The sequence below is a fragment of the Petaurus breviceps genome, unplaced genomic scaffold, assembly GCF_028583685.1.
Source record: "Petaurus breviceps papuanus isolate PSGF00001 unplaced genomic scaffold, PetGlider_PUasm1.0 90633, whole genome shotgun sequence".
Classification (NCBI taxonomy): Eukaryota; Metazoa; Chordata; class Mammalia; order Diprotodontia; family Petauridae; genus Petaurus; species Petaurus breviceps.
The window spans coordinates 7,246,961-7,269,096 of NW_027187293.1; the positions used below are offsets into that span (position 1 = coordinate 7,246,961).

General features: G+C 33.4%; 1 protein-coding gene across 1 annotated transcript in view; it reads right to left on the bottom strand.

The window, feature by feature from the left end:
• Positions 1-22,136, bottom strand: part of RYR2 (ryanodine receptor 2) — an 864,696-nt gene that overhangs the window by 71,100 nt on the left and 771,460 nt on the right. Inside the window, exons 83-86 of the mRNA XM_069064486.1 lie at positions 19,498-19,571; positions 9,152-9,232; positions 8,329-8,417; positions 6,575-6,703 (exon numbers count right to left, since the gene is read on the bottom strand). Coding sequence (XP_068920587.1) covers positions 6,575-6,703; positions 8,329-8,417; positions 9,152-9,232; positions 19,498-19,571 — 373 coding nt within the window. The remainder of the gene's footprint in view (positions 1-6,574; positions 6,704-8,328; positions 8,418-9,151; positions 9,233-19,497; positions 19,572-22,136) is intronic.

The following is a 22,136-nucleotide window of genomic DNA, read 5'->3' on the forward strand; positions in this document are numbered from 1 at the left end:
TCCAACCTCAGACATTTAACACTTACTAGCCTTGTGTCCTTGGGCAAGTCACTTAACCCCAATTTCCCTGCCCTCCCCCCTCCAAAAAGCAAAAACAACAACAACAACAAAAACCCCCAAAGAAACAAAAAAAAAAACCATTTTCCTTATTTCATAGCTGGAATTGATGGGGTTCTTGGTGCCTGTGCATGAACCCTAGTTGGTAAAATCACATCCAGTTCCAAAATCACAATTCTCCCTAGCCTCAAAATGCTGTCTCAGGCACTTTCTCTCTAGCCTAAGGGCAGCGTGCCCTAGCAAAACACTTCTCTCTCTTCCTGATACAGTAGCCAGCTGCACCTATAGAATTTAGTAGTTTGACCCAGATGTGTACTGGCTGAAACAACTTTGTACTGGGTTATAACTATATATAACTGGGTTATATGTAGGGTATGCATCCTAGACTCAGTCACGTGTATATTCCCTAGCTCATTATATACATCCTGAATTCCTCGCTAGTTTGGAATATAAATTTACTCCCAACATCTATATTGTCTAACAAGACATTGATGGGGACAGCCATCAGTCAGCCCTGACCACTAGCTGACTTAGTGATGTTTCAAACCTGAAACCAACACCTCCATGCAGTCCTACCTTGGGCTATTTCCCAATGAATTCTGGGCAATATGCCTTTGCAGTAGATATTAAAAGTTCATGTTCCTTTAAGAAATGACCACCCCTTAACCACTCCCTAATCCCATACACTAATTTATATTTTGAAAGATTAATTTGATTTGATTAAGTTCATAAGCCAGAATATGATGCTATCAGAATGAAAAATTAATTATGGGCACTGTGGTCTCATTTCTCATGGTTATTTTTTGTGAAATCAATAAATTATATAAAATGTTAGGAAAACTTTTATGGATGAAATATATGCCCATACGTACTGGATTACTAGTTGCAATCACTGTGCTTTCCTTTGCACAATGTAGACTAAATAATAAATGCTTGTTAGATTTAATTGAATTCATGATTTACTGACATTTTTTGTATACAAAGAAATATAATGTATATATTACACATCTGTATATATATGAAGTATATTTTGTTAGATACATAAATAAATGTAATTCAGTATATTACTAATTCAAATATATATGTATATACACATGTGTACATATTCTTCAATACATCAAGGATATGTAATTGTATTGGTTTGATGAGCACTTTCCCTACCAACATTAATCATTACAATGACAAAGTCCTACCAACTGCTTCTCTTAGAATCCCCAGGAGAGAAGTGTTCATAGGAAATGACTATGCTATTTAAACAACAACAACAATCCACAAATGACTATTGAACACGTTGAACTTCATGTCCTCATCTAAAATAATATGTCTAAAACTCAACTTATTGTCTTTCTCCTCAAACCCTTCACTCTTTCTAACTTCCCTATTACTGCTGGAGGCTCTATCATCATTCAAGTCATCCAAGCTCATGCAGATATTTTTCTGAAATAAAGATCCATCTTTTCACTACCAGGATTCTACAGTCCTGTTGAATATCTGCAAGTCATGGAACAATACTGACTCCAGATAATTGAAATAAATATCCCTCATTTGGGGAAACAAACAAATGGTAGGTATAATTACCTACCTGCAATGATCATAAACAAGGACCTTCTGATTATTCTGGTTGTATCTTATGCCTGCAATTCTTTCCCTCTTCATGTCCACTTCCTGATTTCTCTGATTTCCTTTAAGCTCCATCTAAAGTCCCACCTTCTACAGGAGGTCTTTTCCAGTCCCTTTTAATTTAAGTGCTTTCCCTCTGTTGATTCCACCTTATCCTATACATAGCTTGTTGTACAGAGTTCTTTACATGTTGTCTATCTCTTACCTTCCTCTGTATCACCTGTGCTTAGAATGGTGCCTGACATAGTAGGCACTTTTAAGTTTACTGACTGAGAACCAGAGGAAAAAATGTCATCATATTAATGTATGCTCAAAAGAGATGATGTTGGGATCAAAGGATAAATGTTAGACAAGTTGTGTGCTCCACAGATATTCTTGTGATATCAAGTGAAAATGAAGAAGAACCCCAGCACATTAAATAGGCTACCTGAGGAGAAATTTTGGAAGGATGTAGACAAGAGTAGTACAAAATAAGTAGTCATGGTTGGGTTGTGAGCTGTACTTCTGAAAGGAATACACACACTAATGGGAATATAGTTCTATTTCAATAATAATAAGTAATAAGTAAGTTTTTATGTCAAAAGACAGGAAATTGATGTCTTATTTTAAAATAGTTTTTCTCTTTTTTTATTAAAGTAGGAATTGTGAATTTATAGATCATTTTTTCTCTTGTAGTTTTTGGACCTTATTAAATTTTTATTTTAGGGTCCTTATTATAGGAATAATTAAAATGAAAACATATAGAAAGTATGATAAATCATACAATGCCAAGTTAAATTGTCAAGAACCCCAAATGAGCAAGATATTTTACAAGATATTTTCAATAAACATTGAACTAATGATTTCTTATTTGCAGTTCTCATTTTAATTAATCAACTAAAATGCTAATAAATTCCTCTTCAACATATAATTTAAAAAACAGAGTTTTGTTTCATTTATTGCAATTAAACATTTTAAGTCATACAAATAATTGGAAAAAGAAATGAACAGAGAAAAATTTACATTAGTAAGATATCCTATAGTTCTTAGACAGCACTGAAAATTAAGTTCATTAAAATTTGTATACAATAACCATTTTGGAAGGAACCTTAGAGGTCACCTCATCCAATCTCTTCCTCTTATAAATTAACCCCTGCTAAGGTTACACAGCTCACACAGTGAATGCTCAAGAAATATTGCCTATCATGAAGGGGCCACATGAATTAGGCTCCTTTCCTTCCTATTGTAAAAGTTCTAATTGTCAAGTCACTGAGAAAACAAATACAAAGAATGAAATAATCTTCACTTGCAAGAAACTTAAATTCAAACGAGGGATAAAAATACATATTTAAATATATATAGCATAAAGTGAATACATCAACATATATGTGGATAGATAGCCATACACATGTGTACATGTATATATACATACATACAGACATACACAGACATATACACATATATACATATATACACAGTATTTAAATAAAAGGTAGTTTATGAGGGAGAACATACTTTGGCAGTTGGGGAGGATCAGGAAAGGCTTCATGTAGGAAGCAGGACTTGAGCTTCATCTTAAAAGAAAAGAGGGACTCTATGAAACAGGTTAGAAGAAAGAACATTCCCAGCAAGGGGAAGGTCAGTAAAAAAGTATGGATATGGGAGACTGAGTGTCTTGAGTAAGGAATAGAGAGATAGAAAGGCTAATTTAGCTAGGTCAAAGAGTACAGAAGACAGCAGTAATGTATAATGTGGCTGGAAAGACAGGTTGGAGAAGGAATGTGAAGGGCTCTAAAAGCTAAGAAGAGGATTATTAATAAAATATTAGTATTATATTATAAAATATATTAATATTTTATCCTAGACTGAATCCTGAAGATGATTGAGTAGGCAATTCACATGATCAGATCAGCATTTAAGGAAAACAACTTTGGCAGCAATGTGTAGGATGGACTGGAGAGGACAGAGACTAGTGGCAGGGAAGAAAAATGTAAAAAAAAAAATGGTTAAAAAGGAGCACTTTACAAATATTGTTTCATTTTATCTTTATAACATCCCTGGGAGGTAAGAGTTATTATTGTCCCCATTTTAAAGATGAATAAACTAAGGCAGACAGAAGTTAAGTGATCTGTTAAGGGTCATGAACTTCATGTCTGAGGCCAGATTAGGACTCAGATGTTTTTGACTCCAGGTTTAACGCTCTATCCACTGTGCCACCTAGATGCTACAAAGAAGAGGAAAATATAAGGAATAATTCTTATTTCATGCTGGAGATGTGGGAAAATTAGAACACTAATGCATTGTTGGTGTAGCTGTGAACTGATCCAACCTTTCTGGAGAGCAATTTAGAACTATACCCAAAGGGCTACAAAAATGCACATACCCTTTGACCCAGCAATACCACTTCTAGGGCTGTACCCCAAAGAGATCATACAAGTGGGAAAAGGACCCATATGTACAAAAATATTTATAGCAATAGCTTTTTTTGTAGTGGCAAAGAATTGGAAATTGAGGAGATGACCACTGATTGTGGAATGGCTGAACAAGTTGTGGTATATGAATGCAATGGAATACTATTGCACTATAAGAAATGATGAGCAGGCTGACCTAAGAAAAACCTGGAAAGACTCATGAACTGATGCTGAGTGAGAGGAGCAGAACCAGAAGAACATTGTACATAGCTACAGTCACACTGTATGATGATTAACTTTGATAGACTTGGCTCTTCTCAGCAATTCAAGGTTCTAAGACAACTCCAAAAGGCTCATGATAGAAAGTGCTGTCCACATCCAGAGAAAGAATTATGGAGTCTGAATGCAGTTTGAAGCACACTATTTTCTCCCTCTCTGTTTTGTTTTATTTCCTCTTTCTCGTGATTCATTCCATTGGTTATAATTCTTCTTTACTACATGACTAATGTGAAAATATGTTAAATATGAATGTACATATAGAGACTATATCAGACTGCACACCATTTTGGGAAGGAGGTAGGGGAGTGAAGGGGAGAAAATTTAAAACTCAAAAGCTTGTGGAACTGAATGTTGTAAACTAAAAATAAATATACTTTAAAAAATTCTTGTTTCATTTATATTCAAATTCAATTTTGCTGCTAAGGACTTCATGAATTTAACTAACATCTCTATAATGATGGTTTCTTGTTCAGTTGTTTTTTAGTCATATCCCACTCTTCACGAACACATTTGAGTTTTGTTTTTTTTGGCTTTTTTTTTTTGACAAAGATACTGGAGTGGTTTGCCATTTCTTTTCTAGAACATTTTACAGATTAGGTAACTAAACAACAGGATTAAGTGATTTGCCTAGAGTCACATTAGTATCTGAAGCCAGATTTGAACTCAGGAAGATGTCTTCCTGATTCCAAGCCCAATGCTCTATGCACTGCATCACCTAGAAAGATAATAAAACTTAATAGTCAAGGAAGGCAGAAACGGTTCTTCCTGACTCTAGGTATGACACTCTATCCACTGTTCCACCACATTGCCTAGAAAGATGATTGCCACATCTTTATACAGGGCCAGTATTTCCTTTTAGCTTTAATCCCATCCCACCAACTGCCTACTGGACTTTTTAAACTGATCTTTTCAAAGACATCTTAACCTTACCACGTCTAAAACTGGACTCACTGTCTTTTCCCCAAAATTATTTTTTCTTCCAAACTTCCCTTTTTTCTGTTGGTGTCACTATCCTTCCAATTTTCCAGTTTCATGATAATGGCACTATCCTGAACACCTTACTCTCCCTCTCCCCCTCATAGCCAGTAAGTTAAATATTTTACCATTTCTATCTCTACAACATCTTTTGCATCTGACCACTTATCTCTACTCACACAGCTTCTTCCTTAGGTCAGTCTCTCATCACCTCTCACCTAGAATATTATGAAGGCCTCCTAATTTTTCTTCCTAATTCAAATTGTTCATGTCAGTCCATACACAACACATCTGCTAAAGAGACTTATCTTAAGCAGAGATCTGATAGATCAAATCCAGGGCTTCCTAATTACTTCTAATATATTAATCTTGTACTTAGCTTTTAAAGTTCTTCACAGCCTAGCCCCTTCCTGTATCCATAGCCTCCCTAGACTTTACTTCCCCATCCACACTCTTTTATCCAGCCAAAAAGGTCTTCTCTGGGTTTCATATCTTATCTTCTGTCCCTTCATACTGATTGTCCCACATGCATGGAATGCATCTCTGTCAAAGGACTACCTTCTAGATGGAGCTTTTCCTGATTCCCCAAAGTGCTAGTGCCTTCCTTGCTCAATTATCTCACGTTTAACAGATATGTGTATATACATATATTTACATACAGGTGTATATATATGTTCAGAAATGTATGCATGCATGCAAACATGTGTATATATGTATGTGAATATAGTATCTTCAATGTCAGTGAAATTTTAAGCTGTTAGTTTTATTTATTCTAGATATATGTGAAAATATTTGTCTATATATGTATATACACAGAGATACATATGTACATACACATACATATATACTTTTCCTCCCCATTAGAATATAATTTTCTTTTGCAAGTAGGAATTGGTTTATTCTGTGCATTTATATATCACAACATTTAACACAGCCTCTGGCACCTAGCAGCACTTAATAAATGTTTGTCCATTGACTGACTGATTGAGACCTATCAGTCAAGATAATATGAAAAGAGATGAAGAAACTAGCATATATAATTAAATTGGTGCTTTGAAGCACTAATACAGGAACTTTTAAATAAATTAGACTATTAATTAAAACAATTGTTGCTATTATTTTTGACAGAACATCTCTATATAGACATACAGTGATTTATATTTCACATAATATGAAGTGCAAAATATATTTCTCCAAAGAATGAAATATAATACATCATACTTCCTTATTTTTTGTGTCAGAAATATACGTACCTGGATATATTCTGTAAGAGTGTTGAAAACCTGTTTAGCCACTTGAATTGCTTTGGAAAAATTTCGCTGTCCTTGTTCATCTATCACATCTTTCCCAGAGTAATACCAGTAAAAATCACTAATTGATTCCTACAAAATGGAAGAAATATTACTAAAGCTATCACTTTCCCAATGATCCTTAAAAAGTACATCAAACTTAAATAATACAACACAAAAGTAAACTGAAAATGTTTTTTTAAGAAATGGTCTTAATGCATTATGTCCTTCAATACTCCAAAATTTTATTTATCAATTCCTTCTCTAGAAAATAGCTCGATAAGGAGAAACAAATGTAGAAACTAGTTTTAAATTACTTCTTATGTTTAATTATGTGAAATTACACACAGTTTTATAGACTTAATAGAATGGATAAATATGTGTGCATAAAGAAATATCTGATGTGAATGATGGTGGTATAGCAGACAATCAAGAAACAGAATTTTTTTTGTACAGAAGTTATCTTTCTTCCCACCTCCAAAATAAATCCAGCATGAATCATGCAGAATAAGATGTTCACTGATTCTTTTTTGAATTTGAGGTAATTGGTAAGATGTGTTATAAAACCAACAACAATAGTGATAAGAGATTGATCTTTACCCAATAAGATATTTAAAACAATAAATTATATCCTAGGAAGAATTTTAACTGCTCAAATTATTTAATAAGATAACTTTGTCTTATGTGAGGGATAATGTAAAATTAGGTATATATTTACTATACCACCTTTTATGCATTTAATTCAGAAATTAAACTTATTTTTTCTCATTATGTTGCAATTAAAGATGCATCATGCTCTGATATTGAAAAATATGAAAAATGGAATTGAAGGTTTTTTTATAATGTTATTGATTTTTTTCAATAAAGTTAGGGAAATGAATGATCTACTTGAGGACCATGATTATTAAAAATCTGGACAATGTTTTAGAATTCACTAGTTTATCAAGGTACTGGGATATAACAAATTCTAGCTCTTTGGCTATGATCTTGTAATGCTATAGTATGGAATTTGGAGTCAGAAGATCTAGTTTCAAATACTGGCTCTGCCATTCAGTTAAATCATACAGTTGAACTGTAGGCAAGTAATTTAATATCTCTGGGCCTCAATTTCCTTAATTGAAATGAAAACTTGGATTACATTTCCTCTAATGTTCCTTTCAGCTCTCAATTTATGATTCCCTTTATATTTGCAAAATTTCATATTAATTAAGATGTTGGTGATTGGTTTCAAAGAGTCAATTTGTAATTTTAAACTGAATGGTACAAACAACCTTAAACTATGAACTGTAACCTAAAGATTATTATGAATATTAATTATGGAAGTTTTCAGTCCTTTAAAAAAAACTTTTCCCCCATTCAGTATGGTAAAGAATTGACCATAATCTTTAGGTAATTTTCAAAAAAAGAAATCAATTATAAAGTCCCTGGGGAAAGTGAAGGAATGAACATGGGCCTGGGAAATAAACAAAACAAAATAGAAAGCTAGGAAACAAGGGAGCAGAGAACTGGAAAAAGGTAATGGTGATCCAACACCATGAACTGACATGAGCATTACTTTTACGTTTGGAGGCTGGGGAAACAAAATATATAATATTCAGAATACTTCTATTTAGTTAAAAATAAAAACACAGTTAAAAACATGTCATAGCACAAAGTCTGCTAGATCATTCCAACTCTTTTGATCATTTCAGTTGCCAGTAGTACAGAAGGTATGGTACCTGAACTCTCAGTAGGTAGTCCACTGTGGAGATGATTATATTCACAGTTGTATTATTACCAGTCTGAGTTCTCAGATAATTCTGAAAATCTACATGAATTTAAAACAAAAGAAAGTCATTGTGCTAACTCAAATTTGAAGTACAGTTGTTTAAATAAATGAACATTTACTCTTCTCCTTAATTATTTAACATAAAATTGTCAGGTATAAAAGTCTGGTATTCTGTGCTTTTTTAATTAAAAAAATTCAATCCTTATCCATTTATTTAAAAATATTGATAAATACCATATTTTAAATTGTGCCACAGAATACAAATGACTTTGAAAATATTTGATGTTGAGAAAAATAGTTATAGATGGTTTCTTTTTTCTAAGAGAACTTTGACCAGGTGGTCTCCCATACATTTCCACATCATGTGTAGGAATTTAGCAATCTAATTGTTAAAATTTCATGAAACCTGTCAAACTCTTAACAATGTAGTACAGCAGAAAAATAAAAAAAAAACCTCTATTTGAGTCCAAATTCACTGTTTATTATGTCTGTGACTTTAGACAAGTCACTGACCATTCTCTTAGTTTCCTCCTTTGTAAAATGAAAATATGCATTATCTATCTCAGTGGGTTGTTGCAATGATCAAATGAAACAATATATTTGAAAGCCCTTTGAAAAAGTATATAGTAATTTACAATTTTAAATAAGGAAACACCCTGTAAAACTTAAAGTACTGGGTAAATGTGAATTATCACTGCCATATCTGGCACCAAAGAAAATTTATTTCTTGCTACCACCACTTGATCTTGATGTCTGAAAAATGGCTCACAAACCTGAGTTGTGTCCTTCACAAAGCAACTGGAGGAAGCGGAAGAGGTCACAAGTGAATTCATCATCCTGCAGTACCTTCTCTCCTATAGAAAGGCCATTTGTATGAAACATTACTAACCACTCTTACCTATTTCCCATACTTCTTCCCCAGCTGCAATCCCAACAGAACCTGCAAGTTGATCTAAAATTGTTGTGAGCCAAAAATAATTGCAAATCATAGCATTACTTCTATCTGAAGCTCATGAGGGCATGTGCTTGGCAGATAGATGCCATTTCCCTTTGGTAAAAACATTTACACTTCAAATACCCAAATTTATTTCTGTTAAATGTAGCAGCATGGGCTTGGCAACATTTTAAAAACAACCTGTTGGTTTATTTGCACTTGTGATTTGGGAGTATGTTTTTGGTTTGTATGGGCATGAACTCTGTATAACTTACAATGTTTAAGGTAGATTAAAATTATCCTTCATGTGAGAAAAAAAAGAATTACTACTGTATTTCTTCCAAATAAGATATTTAAAAAGACTTCTTTTGTTAAATGACAGTTACTAGGAAGTTTCTCATTCCATTTTTCATGATCTTATTAAAGGTATGTTTACAGACAATAATAGGTCAAGGAATGCTTAAGAAGAGCTGACATAGCAAAAGTAACTAATTTAAGAATTTCTATTCCAAGGCTCTTGGGGAACTAGTAAATGGATAGTTTCAAATATCAAATTTTGGGGAAAACTTTAGTAGCTTATGAGAACTAGAATTAAAATTTAAAGTAAAGGGAGTACAAACTAGAAATTGGATGAGGTATCTAGGCAGAAACATCCTATAGCCACAGAAGACATTTTTATAATAAGAATAGTGATATTCATGAGCAAGAGAAGTTCAGATTTTCTTATAAGTTAATTCAATCCCTCTGAACACTGTTTATTTTCCACCATGAGAGAAACATACAAATAAAAAACAATAATGAACATGAGAAAAATCTTTTTCAGCTATGTACGTCCCAGAATCTGAGATTCATAGCAACACAGTAAAATGAAAAGTATTTTTTTAAGTTAAGTATTTATTAGCTTGGGAATAATCTAATTTAAGACAGAAAAATGTGTAATGATGACATTTATATAAAATCTTGAATGGTCAGAATTACAAAAAATAGACAGCTTGTGACTTCCCAAGTGAGATGCTTCAGTGTAATGATAGGATTAGGCGGCAAAATCATTTTGAAAACGAATATGAACATTACAAAGAGTATATAAAACCACTCTCCTCATTTCTCGATGGCCTCTAAGATGAGATATTTAGGGATCGGAGCTAGCACTAAGAAATATGGAGACTCATATATAAAATAAAGTTTATAGAATATGGGAATAAGAAAATTGCTCTTGTTGTAAGGCTTCCTGTGAGTTAATCTCACAAATGAAAAAGTCATTTGGGGATGAGGGATGGCAATGATTTAGAGTGTAAGCATGAGACAAAAAGTCAACTTAATCTCTCAATTTCTAGTAGTTGGTATTAGTAAGCATATTAACATAAATGAACTATTTAAGTGATCATATTAATGGTTATAGAAACCTACTTTCAAGTATAGGGAAAAGTGTTTTTAAGGAAGACATGGCAGAAAAATTGATTAATAAGCAATGTAAGCATTTTGTTTTAAGGTAGCACCTTAAATTTTTATTTTATTGCCCTTGTTGACTCATAAGAAGAAATCAGTTTAAAATAATGTTATCCATTACTGGAGACAAACCAATGATAGGTTAGACTTCAGAATTTTCTTGGAGAAAAAAATAGAAGAACTCCTCAGATTACTGAGGTTTACTTTCCATAGATACATGCTTCATTTACAGAACTTGCACATGTCAAGAGATAGAATGTGAGAGTATAGCAATGAAAGCAAAAAGTTGTGTATTTCAATTTCTGTGAATCTCATCTAATATTACTGCACTCTGATGTCATTTTTATGTTACCTATGACCTCAAAAGTATTTATGGATTGCACATTTCAGTTGTGTCCAACTCTACATGAACCCATTTGGGGTTTCTTGGCAGAGATACTGCAGTGGTTTGCTATTTTCTTCCCCAGCTCATTTTATAGATGAGAAAACTGAGGCAAACAGGGCTAAGTGACTTGCCCAGGGAAATACAATCTAAGTGTCTGTGGCCAGGTTGGAACTCAGACAGATGAATCTTCCTGACTCCAAGCTGGGCACTCTATCCACTCTGCCCCCAATGTGTTTACAGTGTTGTCAAAAACTATAAAGTAATATATAAGTTTAAAAGTATTATGATCATACTTCAAATTATCCTTTATGTGAGAAAAAGAATTACTGTATTTCTTCCAAATAAGATGTTTAAAAGGACTTCTTTGAGAAGAAGAGAAGCTGAAAAACATGACTAGTTGATCAATAATTCTCTACTATTGTTTAGCCTGCTATCTCAGATTAATGAATCTACACTCCAAAGTGTCTAGTGTTGTAACAAAGATAGGGCATTTGTTGCTTTGTACAGTGTTTTAACCAGCTTTGTCATAGAGGTTGAATGCTTAAGTTGTTGTGGTCTCAAAAATGAAAAGATAAGCAAGCAGTTGTTATTTGTAAATGCCCTTTGGAAACATGTCCACTGGAGGAAATTTTCTATATGAAGATTGGGCTAAATATATATTATTTTTTGAAAACTCAGAGGACTAACTTTGATGCTTTATAAACAGGTCAAACCTTTTAGTCTTACTGAAATTTGATATCAATCTATCAGTACACATTTATTAAGAACCTTGTACATGCTCATGAAAGAAAAATGAAAAGTTGTTTCCTGCCAAGAGTTTCCATTTTACTGTGACATATATTCTGAGATATGTAAACACAAGCCATAAATAAAATTAATGCAAAGTGATTATGGGAGAGATGGGGGCAAATGGTCCTAACAGCTGGAAGAATCAGGAAAGGCTTTGTTTAGGAAGGGTATTTCAGCTGAATCTTTCAGTAGAAATGTTCAGTAGAACATTCTAGATATGGTTTTCTGCCTAGTCCAAGGCATGGAGGTTAAAGATGAAAAGTTATGTATGAGGAATATGTAGGGGGTCAGAGAGGCTGGAGTCAGACTGTGAAAGGTTTTCATGCCAGAGGAGTTTGCATTAGTAACAGTAGATGAGCACCTACTGGGAGACTAAATTATAATTTTGACAATTAATTCTGATGTCTTCATATGAACTGCATGCAAGATCTACCTGAGGTGACTATGATGTTGTTGTTAAATACATAAATTCATGCCTACAAACAAAAATACATACAAATTAATATCCTTACATAGGTACACAGTGCACAGATATGACTTGTGGAGCTGAGTCACTTTGTTTCCTTTCAAATTGAAATGATATATAGTAGATTACAACTATTTATCTAGTACATCTGTACAGTAATGTAATCACTGTCAAGTTAAAATGCTGTGAGGACCCATGCTGCATATAAATGATATGGTAACAGAGATGGATGGCTTTATGTCTGCAGAGGGTGCAGGATCAACAGTCTAACTGGAGATGTATATAAAAATGACACTGTAATATGATGTAAACTAGAATTAAAAACTGTAATGAAATGGAGAAAAATGTCTGGAGTGCTAAAACCCTCATTTCTCCTATTTGAAAAACATACCCTTTTGTGTACATTCAGCATGGATCTATGGTAGTAAAAATACTTAATAAATAAATTTTAACGATGGTAAAATTAAATATATTAGAAGACATTACTATTGCTATTATACAAAGAAACTTAAGATGTGACTTAAAATTGAATTATCTGCATTTTTAACTGGCTACCACTCAATATTGGCTTAAGAAACACTGGATTCAAATTGCTAACATATTAAGTTTGAATTAGCTCTGTACCAAATCTACTACAGTTTTATTCATTCTACCTAGAAAGGTTTAAATGTTAGGTCCAAATAGAGATAGGCACATTGTTAGTGCTCAATAAATATTTTAATTTATTTGTGATCATTTTAATTTGTAGTAATTTAGATTTTACCAGTGTATAAACTTTCACCTATGAAAACAACAGGCAGCAAGTTATACTTTTCAGTCATCAGTGAACCAAGAAATAGGAAATGTTACCTTAGAAGTCTAAACATTTTCTAATTGGCTTGAGCTAATTCTCAAAGAACAAACTTAACCAATGTTACATCTATCTCTTAAAGATCCCAAAAATAACCTAACTAGAAAAGTTGAGGAACATGAAACATTATGCACTGCTTTAACTCTCACAACTTAAAAAAAAACCCAACAAAACAGATTTCTACCAGAAATCTGTGAAAAAGAGATGATTTGGGGATGCTCTAGAGGTGTTTGTAAAATATAACTGGAAAGAATACCATTAACTTAAAGGATATAAATTTCATAACAAAACCATGAGGGATAAAATATTTATTATTCATTAGGTTGTTAATGAAAAATTATAAACTGGTATAGGATGAGAAAATATATAAGACAAAATGTTTAAAGCTAACATGTCCTTATAAATGGATTTACTACAATGCAACATGATATGTTCAAATTAGAGGTTAAAATGAGACAAGGTAAAGAAAATATATTGTGATCATAAAATCTTAAATGTGAATTATTAGTGTGGTTAACCTTGTTTTCACCAAAACCAGAAGTTTTTAAAGGATCATTTAATTTAGAAGAATACCCCAAATATGTTTGCCAGAAAGTTCCATGCACTTTTAAACCTTCATGTTTATGCAAATATTGAGCTTAGAACAGAGTCTCATATTTGAGAATGTCTTTAAATTATTCTGAAGGCAGACAAGGAATATAAATAATGAAGAAATTTTAAAATAATGGATATTTCAGGAATATATAATTAAGATAAAATTCAACTTTCTATTGGAAATAATTAACCACAAAGTGGTTCATTAGGATATAGGAATAACATTTTCCCAAGGTTTTTGTTGCCAGGACACTAAATGTGCAAGTAGAACTTTGAAAAACATTTCCTGATCTTCTATGTCTTCTATGAATAATTTGGTCCAATTCAGTTCTATACAAACTGAAATATATATTCCACAGCAGAAAAAATGATGAAAACACAGAGGCAACATCTTCCACTGTTGCAACTACAAATGGAATTTGGAAAGAGAGAAATACTGCATTTTCAGGCTTATCACAATTTTCTGAAGAGGCAGCACAGGTTCTGAGAATTCTGATGAAAGAAGAAAGCATCTAAGAATGCAATGGAATTAATATTAATGCAAATTTTTGTTTAGAACCTTTTTCTGCTGCTAAAACAAATGAGACAAACAAAAATACAAAAGATGCAATATTGAGCAAGTGAGTTATAAGAACAAGAAGTACATTTGCTTAGAATAATTGGGATTCTGATAAATACAGGGTTCCAGGATTTTATAAGAGAGTAATAATAATGGGTGAGAGAGGGAGGGAAAGCAAGTAAAAGCCTTTATAGAAACACAAGAAGAACTTGGAAAAAAACAAACATTATTATCAACTCCTCTGATAATAATATTCAGGGGCTGCTAGGTGGCGCAGTGAATAAAGCACTGGTCCTGGAATCAGGAGGACCTGAGTTCCAATCTGGCCTCAAATACTTAACACTTATTAGCCATGTGACGTTGGGCAAGTCACTTAACCCCAACTGCCCTGCTTTCCCCCTCCAAAAAGCAAAAAAAAAAAGTTCCCTTACTTTTGGGGCAGGTAGGTGGCATAGTGAACAGAGTCAGGAGGACCTGAATTCAAATTTGGCTTCAGACACTTAACACACACCAAAAAACTAGCTGTGTGACCTTGGGCAAGCCACTTATCCCAAATTGCCCTACCTTCCCCCCTCCAAAAAGCAAAGCAAAACAAAACAAAACAAAAGAACAATATTCATATACTATAGGTAAGTATTGTATGTTAGCATTCACAATCCCAGATTAGAAGCAAATATAGCTCCAATTGGGATAACAAAGTTAATAGAAAGATTGACATTTATAATGTCATTTATATGTCGACAAAAAAAATGTTAAAACTTCATCAAATGCAGAAGTTAGTGATTATAGAGAACATTTTAGAAGTTAGTGCCTTCTCTTCAATTAATTAAGAGTATAGATGAGGCTTAGAACAAATATCTGGCCTATAAAAAGAAGGGAGCAGAAAGTACATGTTAGGCATCTGATAACTGCTGAGTTAACAGTTAAATTCAAAATACATTTATTATAGATATAAAATGTACACAGAATTTAAACTACTGAAAAAAGTCTACTCAGCTTCATGAAATTTGTTTAGATAATTTGTATGCAGTAAAATCCTAGTCACATGACCACTGCATTACAGTTAGGTGAATGTAGTTTGTCAAGGAGACTGTAAATAAGTGAACCATTCAAAGATCCATTTATTCTCCTCCAGAAATAAACACTGCTTGGGCCTAATACTCTAAAAGATACTGCTGGCACTAACACATTTGGATTCTTTGATGCATAGTTTGAGTATGTAAACTGTTTCAATAAAATGATCATATGAAAGGAACATTTAGGTATAAAATTGAAGTACACTGATTATATCTTTAAGTCACTATTAATACAAGAGTACATACCGTGTTTCCCCGATAATAAGACCTATCCTGAAAATAAGCCCTCCCCTTACTGTGTAAGATTCCTCTAAAATAAGCCCTCCCCCGAAAATAAGACCTATTGAGATTGCTACTGTAGTGAAGGTGATCCCCTGCGCTACCCCCCCCACTGTGAAACGCATGCCGTGCTCCGAGCTGCATCCAATCAGAGCTGCAGCAGTGAGCGCGTCATCCTGTTCTTCCCCAGTGATTTGCTTATTGAATAAAGGTACATTTTTTTTGTTCACATTTACCTGTTTATTAAAATTGCTGTCAATGTTCACTAAAATAAGCCCTCCCCTGAAAATAAGCCCTCTGGTGTTTTTCTGTCCAAAAAAAATAATAAGACAGTGTCTTATTATCGGGGAAACATGGTAATTAATACAAGAGCAATAATCAGTTCTTGATTGATAAAATAAAGTAATACTAGAGATACCAGTTAATCTGATTCCTCCTTCTGACATAGAAAAGAATCTGAGTTCTCAAAGGGTTTGTCAGCAGAGTACAAATTCCCACAGTTCCGACTCAAGTTGGAAAGGCTGCAAATATGGGTCCAGCACCAGGCTATGTGCCTTCATGGCAGTACAAGCTTAGATCAGTGTGGAAAGCCTCATCACCAGAAAGCTGGTCATCAGATAATCAATGTAGTTAACTATAACTACTGATGGAGTCTAAGTGCTGGGAGTTTGTAATCTACATGAGTAGAAGATGTAACCACAATGACAAAATCAGATACTTTTTAAAATACTGAAATAAACAAAAGTATGGTTATAAAAGTTCATTTATTTTCCTAGAAGCTTAATGATATATTCAGTAATATTCTAAATCTGTTTCTTGTCTAATAAATGTATAGTTATATTACACGAAAGGGCAGATAAATATGTTGGCTTTCCAACATTAGGGAACTGAAAAGTTCTTAAATACCAGGGTCCATGTGGAAAGAAAAAAAAAAACCAAAGGTGGACAAGATCTTCTTTCTTCTTCATTCTGGATCTATCACAGATTTCCTGTGATTGCACAAATCAGTGCAGCCATAAAGCCACAGTAAATACAAAACAGAAGTACTACAAAAGGACTACAGCACAAATTCTATTTATTTATGTATACAACCATTGTAAAATACTGCGACCACTAAAAGAAAAAAAATTAAACAATTAACTAAACAAAGCTTGCTGCTCTTTCAGCAAGTGTGACAAATATCACATTTCCTGAAAGAACAAAGAAATAGAGAAGGGTTGGCACAAGAACTAAAAGAAATTAGAGTGCACAATGATAACTAAAGAATCACTTCATTTAAAGAGTTAAACAATGAAAAAATACACACACACAAACAAACTTTTACTCTTCGGGTGCTATACAAGAGCAAGATGCCAAAAAACAAGAACATAAAAGACAGGTTTGTTGTTTTAATAATTACCACGCTCATGGGTGATGACTGAGGAAAGGAGGACAAGACATTTACAGTAGGTGAAGGAAAAGGAAATGGGGAAAAAAGGAAAAAAGTTGAGTTTTATTCTTAAAATGTTAAAGCAGGTATAACACATACTCAGTATTGGTTTGGGTAAGTCATTTTTTTGCTAAAGGGAAAGAATAAATACATGAAGTACAACTCAGATAAATCATAAAAAAATATCCTGACATCAGAATAACCACTCTCACAATCAAAAAAAAATTTATTACTGAAATTTAAAGCACACAATTAACCTTAACCTATATTCTGCTAACTAGGAAAGTAAAAATACTTAGATGAAGACTACATTGATTATACCATTCAGGGTTCTGAAATTACTAATATTGACTAAAACATGTTCAATTAAATTAGGTTTAGAGTATCTTGAACATTCTGGGTAATAAATTGCTGTGAAACATAAAAATATTCTAAAGCTTATCTATTTCTCAGGAGGAAATTCAGTGCTCCAGAATACACACCCATGCTAGACAAGAACTGAAAACATCTGCCCAAAAAGACATCTAACTAATTGTTTGAACTTGGTGTGTTTGTTCCATGTCAGACAATCTCAAACCAGAGAGGCACATCAGTGTTGCCATTGATAACTAAAGACATACATAAAAATGATATAGTATTTACTTTTTAAGTGAGTGAAGGTAACTTTAGTGAAGTAGCATGGTATAGTACACAGCAACCTGGATTTGGAGGCAGGGAGACCTAGATTTAAATCCTATCTCAGACATTTACCAGCTTTGTGACCTTGTGCAAATCACTTAACTCCTCTGTGCTCCCTCTAATTTCCTGTATATTGAGGAGATGGGGCTTGATGGCTGCCAAGGCTGTGTAAAGGTTCTAAAACTGTGATCCTATGAAATAAATTATATTTTGGCTTCTGGCTGATAACGAATGGAACTTGGACATTGAAATGTTAAGTGGAAAATGAAAGCAAAAGAGTTAATTTAATAGGCAGCAATGTTTAAACATGTACAATCTATGAACTTCAAAATAGAATAAAATGTGCAATAAATTCTTTTTTTCTTCTTCCTAAGTATAATTATATAGAAACATCTATATTGACTACACATACAAAAAGAGGAAATTCATCCAGGTTTCAAAATCATTCCCCTCAAATACCCAATGACTCCAAACTAGAACACTGACAAAATGATGAAGTCCATTCAAACCAAAACAAAATGGGAAAAAACCCAAGATCTAATAAAGATAAATTAGTTCAAAATAAGCACATAAATTAGGATATTTTTTAGAAAGAAAAAAAACTATAGCAATGCTTTCTAGAGAAAGAAAAAACTTTTATACTAAATGCCTTCTAAAATGAAGATGGAGCTTCTCTCATCTCTAATTCTATTTATCACAAAATTTTTAACTTTTTATCTGTAGTTATTAATTGAGACTGATGGTAATCTCTTATTTATTGTATTTGTCAATTATTAAATGAAATAACTTGGACTGTTTAAAATAGAACAATGACTTCATCTTTCTATCTCATAATTCTAAATTTATCAAGGGAAAATATATACTACACAGAGTGAAACATAATAGGTATATTCGTAGGTGACTATTACATGCATGAACTAGCTAGGTCATTTGAATGTCAAAATTTTTTCTTATTTTGGCAAAGGATGATTCAAAAGATCTAACTTATTATTCTTTCTGACACACTTAGCATCAGTTTTGCAAATTGATGCTCTCATTTGCATTAATTTGACCACTGAGGAATTTGCATTATAACAGGTTTACACTGCTGTTTATAGTAGAAGAAAGAATTAAGCTACATAATCCTATTTTAATGTAGTTTTTAAAAAATTCTGACATTCTCTTTCATTGCATTCTCTCAAATACACCTTCCTATTTCTTTATATATTCCAAAGCATTCAAATAATAATATATTTCCTGGAGAGCGGGACAGAAGTATTCATCATTTGAGATTCTCCTATGGCTTTACAAGCCCCTAAACTAAATAGCTAGTAAGTTAAGGTGAACTTTCAAGTACCCATAGTACTTGTGGATTTTCTGTGTTACCTAGCTCATTATCAGGTGACTCAGAGAAGGTCTGGAACAAAAAGTGTTAAACTACAAAAAGAATGTAAATATAAGAAAAAATATATATACATGTATATAAAATGTACCTATCTTTTTTTGTTTATGCCAATATTTCAAAATCAAATATAGATTAGCCATTCATTATCATTACTATTAAGGCATCTGTTTGACTCCATGAAATAAGCTATATAATTTTAGTGAATTGGAAAAAAATTATTAAATTTTTTTTTCTTTTAATCTGTGAATACCTGATCCTTCTTCTGTCACCATTCCAAGTCCTTCTGCTTTGTTTTGTCTCTCAAATGCATTGAGGTCAAGGACACTGCAACAACAATAACAAAAATGGACAGAAATCTTTAGAAAATCTGTAAACACAATATTGTGACTTCAAAGTAAATATTTTAAAATATAGAATGTCTTAAAACTTTCAATGAAGTATGAAAGAATTCAAATCAATTCAATTCAATAAACATTTATCCCTACTAAATGCAAGGAGTTGTGCCTATGTACTATGGATGCAAAGGTAAAAACAGACAGTCCCTACCCTCAAGAATCTTGTAAGGGGGTGATCACAGCAAAATCCTAGTCTTTCCACCACTAGAATTTAAGCTTGTTTTTCCTTAAAAGGTACTGAAATTATCCTTGAGACTTAACTGGCACAGGAGTGTAAAGGCTGAACATGTCAATATACTTCCTGATCATTCAGAATAAAACAGCCATAAGGAGCTCCAGGCGCCCTGTCTCATGCCTGGTGGACAATGGCAACTCAGGCAAGGGAGCTTTGCTCAGCTTAATCAACTTGATATTAATGTCTATTTCTGTTTAATATCCTTTTCATGTTATGGCTAAGTAAATCTCCTTTTGTTAACTATTGAATGCCCTATGAGTGCCTCATTTTATTCTAATATTGACCCTAAACTTTTATGAGACTGGCCTGAATTAGGCCCCACACAGACATTTGATCCTGGATGAAGATGGAAAAAAAAAATCACCAACTGTGCTGACTGAGTCCACCACAAATATATGTAACATAATTTCAGCTGGAGCTTCATTACATCAAGATAATCCTTTTATTCCTCCCCATTTGAATCACTGTCCCACTCACCACAGTGCCTCTTCCAAACCTTTACACCCCTTGTTTGACTTCCCCTGGCTCTCCTTCCCTCAGCCTCTCAGCTGAGACCCTTCTTTTATATTTCATTGAAAAAATTAATTCCTTTCACTGAAAAGTTACTCTTCTCCCCTCCTCATTTCACATTACTTAGATGCCTTCCCACACTGTCTCTTCCTTCACTTGACTCACATGAAAAGGTGGTACTTCTGTCAAGGTAAACCCCTCTCAATGAACAAGTGATCCCAGTCCATCACATCTTCTCTAGCAGTTTGTCACCTCTATCATCTCCACTCTCTTACTAATCTTCATTCTCTCTTTGTCTATTTGCTGCTTCCTTGCTATCTAGAAACACTCCCATGTCTTCCCTATCATTAAAAAACTCTTTATTTGATCTGTCCATTCCCACTATTTTTGTTTTCATGGCTAAACTCCTTCAGAAAGCCATCTACAATCATGCCACCACATCCTTTTCTCTTACTCTTTTCTTAACTTTCTGCAGTCCAGTTTATGATGTCATAAATCAACTGAAACTCCTCTCCAAATTTAGCATTGGTCTCTTGTGGCCATATCTAACAGCCTCTTCTCAACCTCTTTGTAACCTTTGATTCTGTTGCTATCCCTTGTCTCCTTGAAACTCTGTTCTCTCTAGGTTTTCCTGACGCTATTCTTTCTTGGCTCTACTTACTGGACTCCAGTCATCCTGATCTATATCTTGCCTTTGGATCCATATGGCTCCAGAGGAGAAAGTGAGGTTGGTGACTTTGCACAGAACCTCCTCAGTTAAATCCAATTCACTTGCAAATCATGGCATCACCTTCCTGACTTCAAGGTCCTCTTGGAGAACAAAGGGCAAACAACAACTATTCCCTTTCAGGCTCTTTTGCTGGATCTTGCTAACTATAGGATTCCCCCAAGATTTTGAATTAGGTCCTTTCCTTTTCCCTCTGTGCTACTTCACGTGGTGATTTCATCAGCCACTATGGTTCCAATAATTAACTCTATGTAGATGATTCTCAGTTTTATTTACTCTATCCTCACCTCCAGTCTTACATCTCCAACCCCTTATCAGACATCATGAAATGAGTTTTCTGTAGACATTTTAAACTCAGCATGTTCAAAATTGATTATCTTTCTCTCTAACCCCAAAGATTTCCCCTCTTCCTAACTTCCTTATTACTGTTAAAGATACTGACAACCTAGGTGTCATCTTAAATGCCTGTTGACTTGATTTGACCTGACTCAATATGATATATACCTAAGTATAAAAAAAATAGAGTGCGATAAAGAGGAAATATACACAGTGCTTTGGGGAAATTTGTAGTTGAGAGATTATTTTTCAGCTCATTCTCATAAAATTAGAGGAAAAAGAATGATAATCATCATAGGCCTAAATATCTCTTACTAAATAACAAACAAAACAGAACCTCATTATTGACTAAGCTACTCTCTGACAATATCTTTAGTGGACATGTTTATGCATGTATTCTGCTAGACAAAGGAAGTCAGAATACAACATAAGAAAAATAAGCCTCCTTTCCTAGTCAAATGAAATCACAATATCTCTGAATGGATGAATATAAGATAAAAAACCCTCTAAATATTAAATGAATTATTATAGTGGTTTCTATCTATGGTCTATGAAAGATTTTTTAAACTAAACACTATATTTCATTTAGGATGTTTGCTTTTCTTTATGTGACATATTTTATATCAAGTTTTGGTCCCCTAAAAGGCAGAAGTAGTAAAATAAATTAGAATAAATTGGTGACTCTT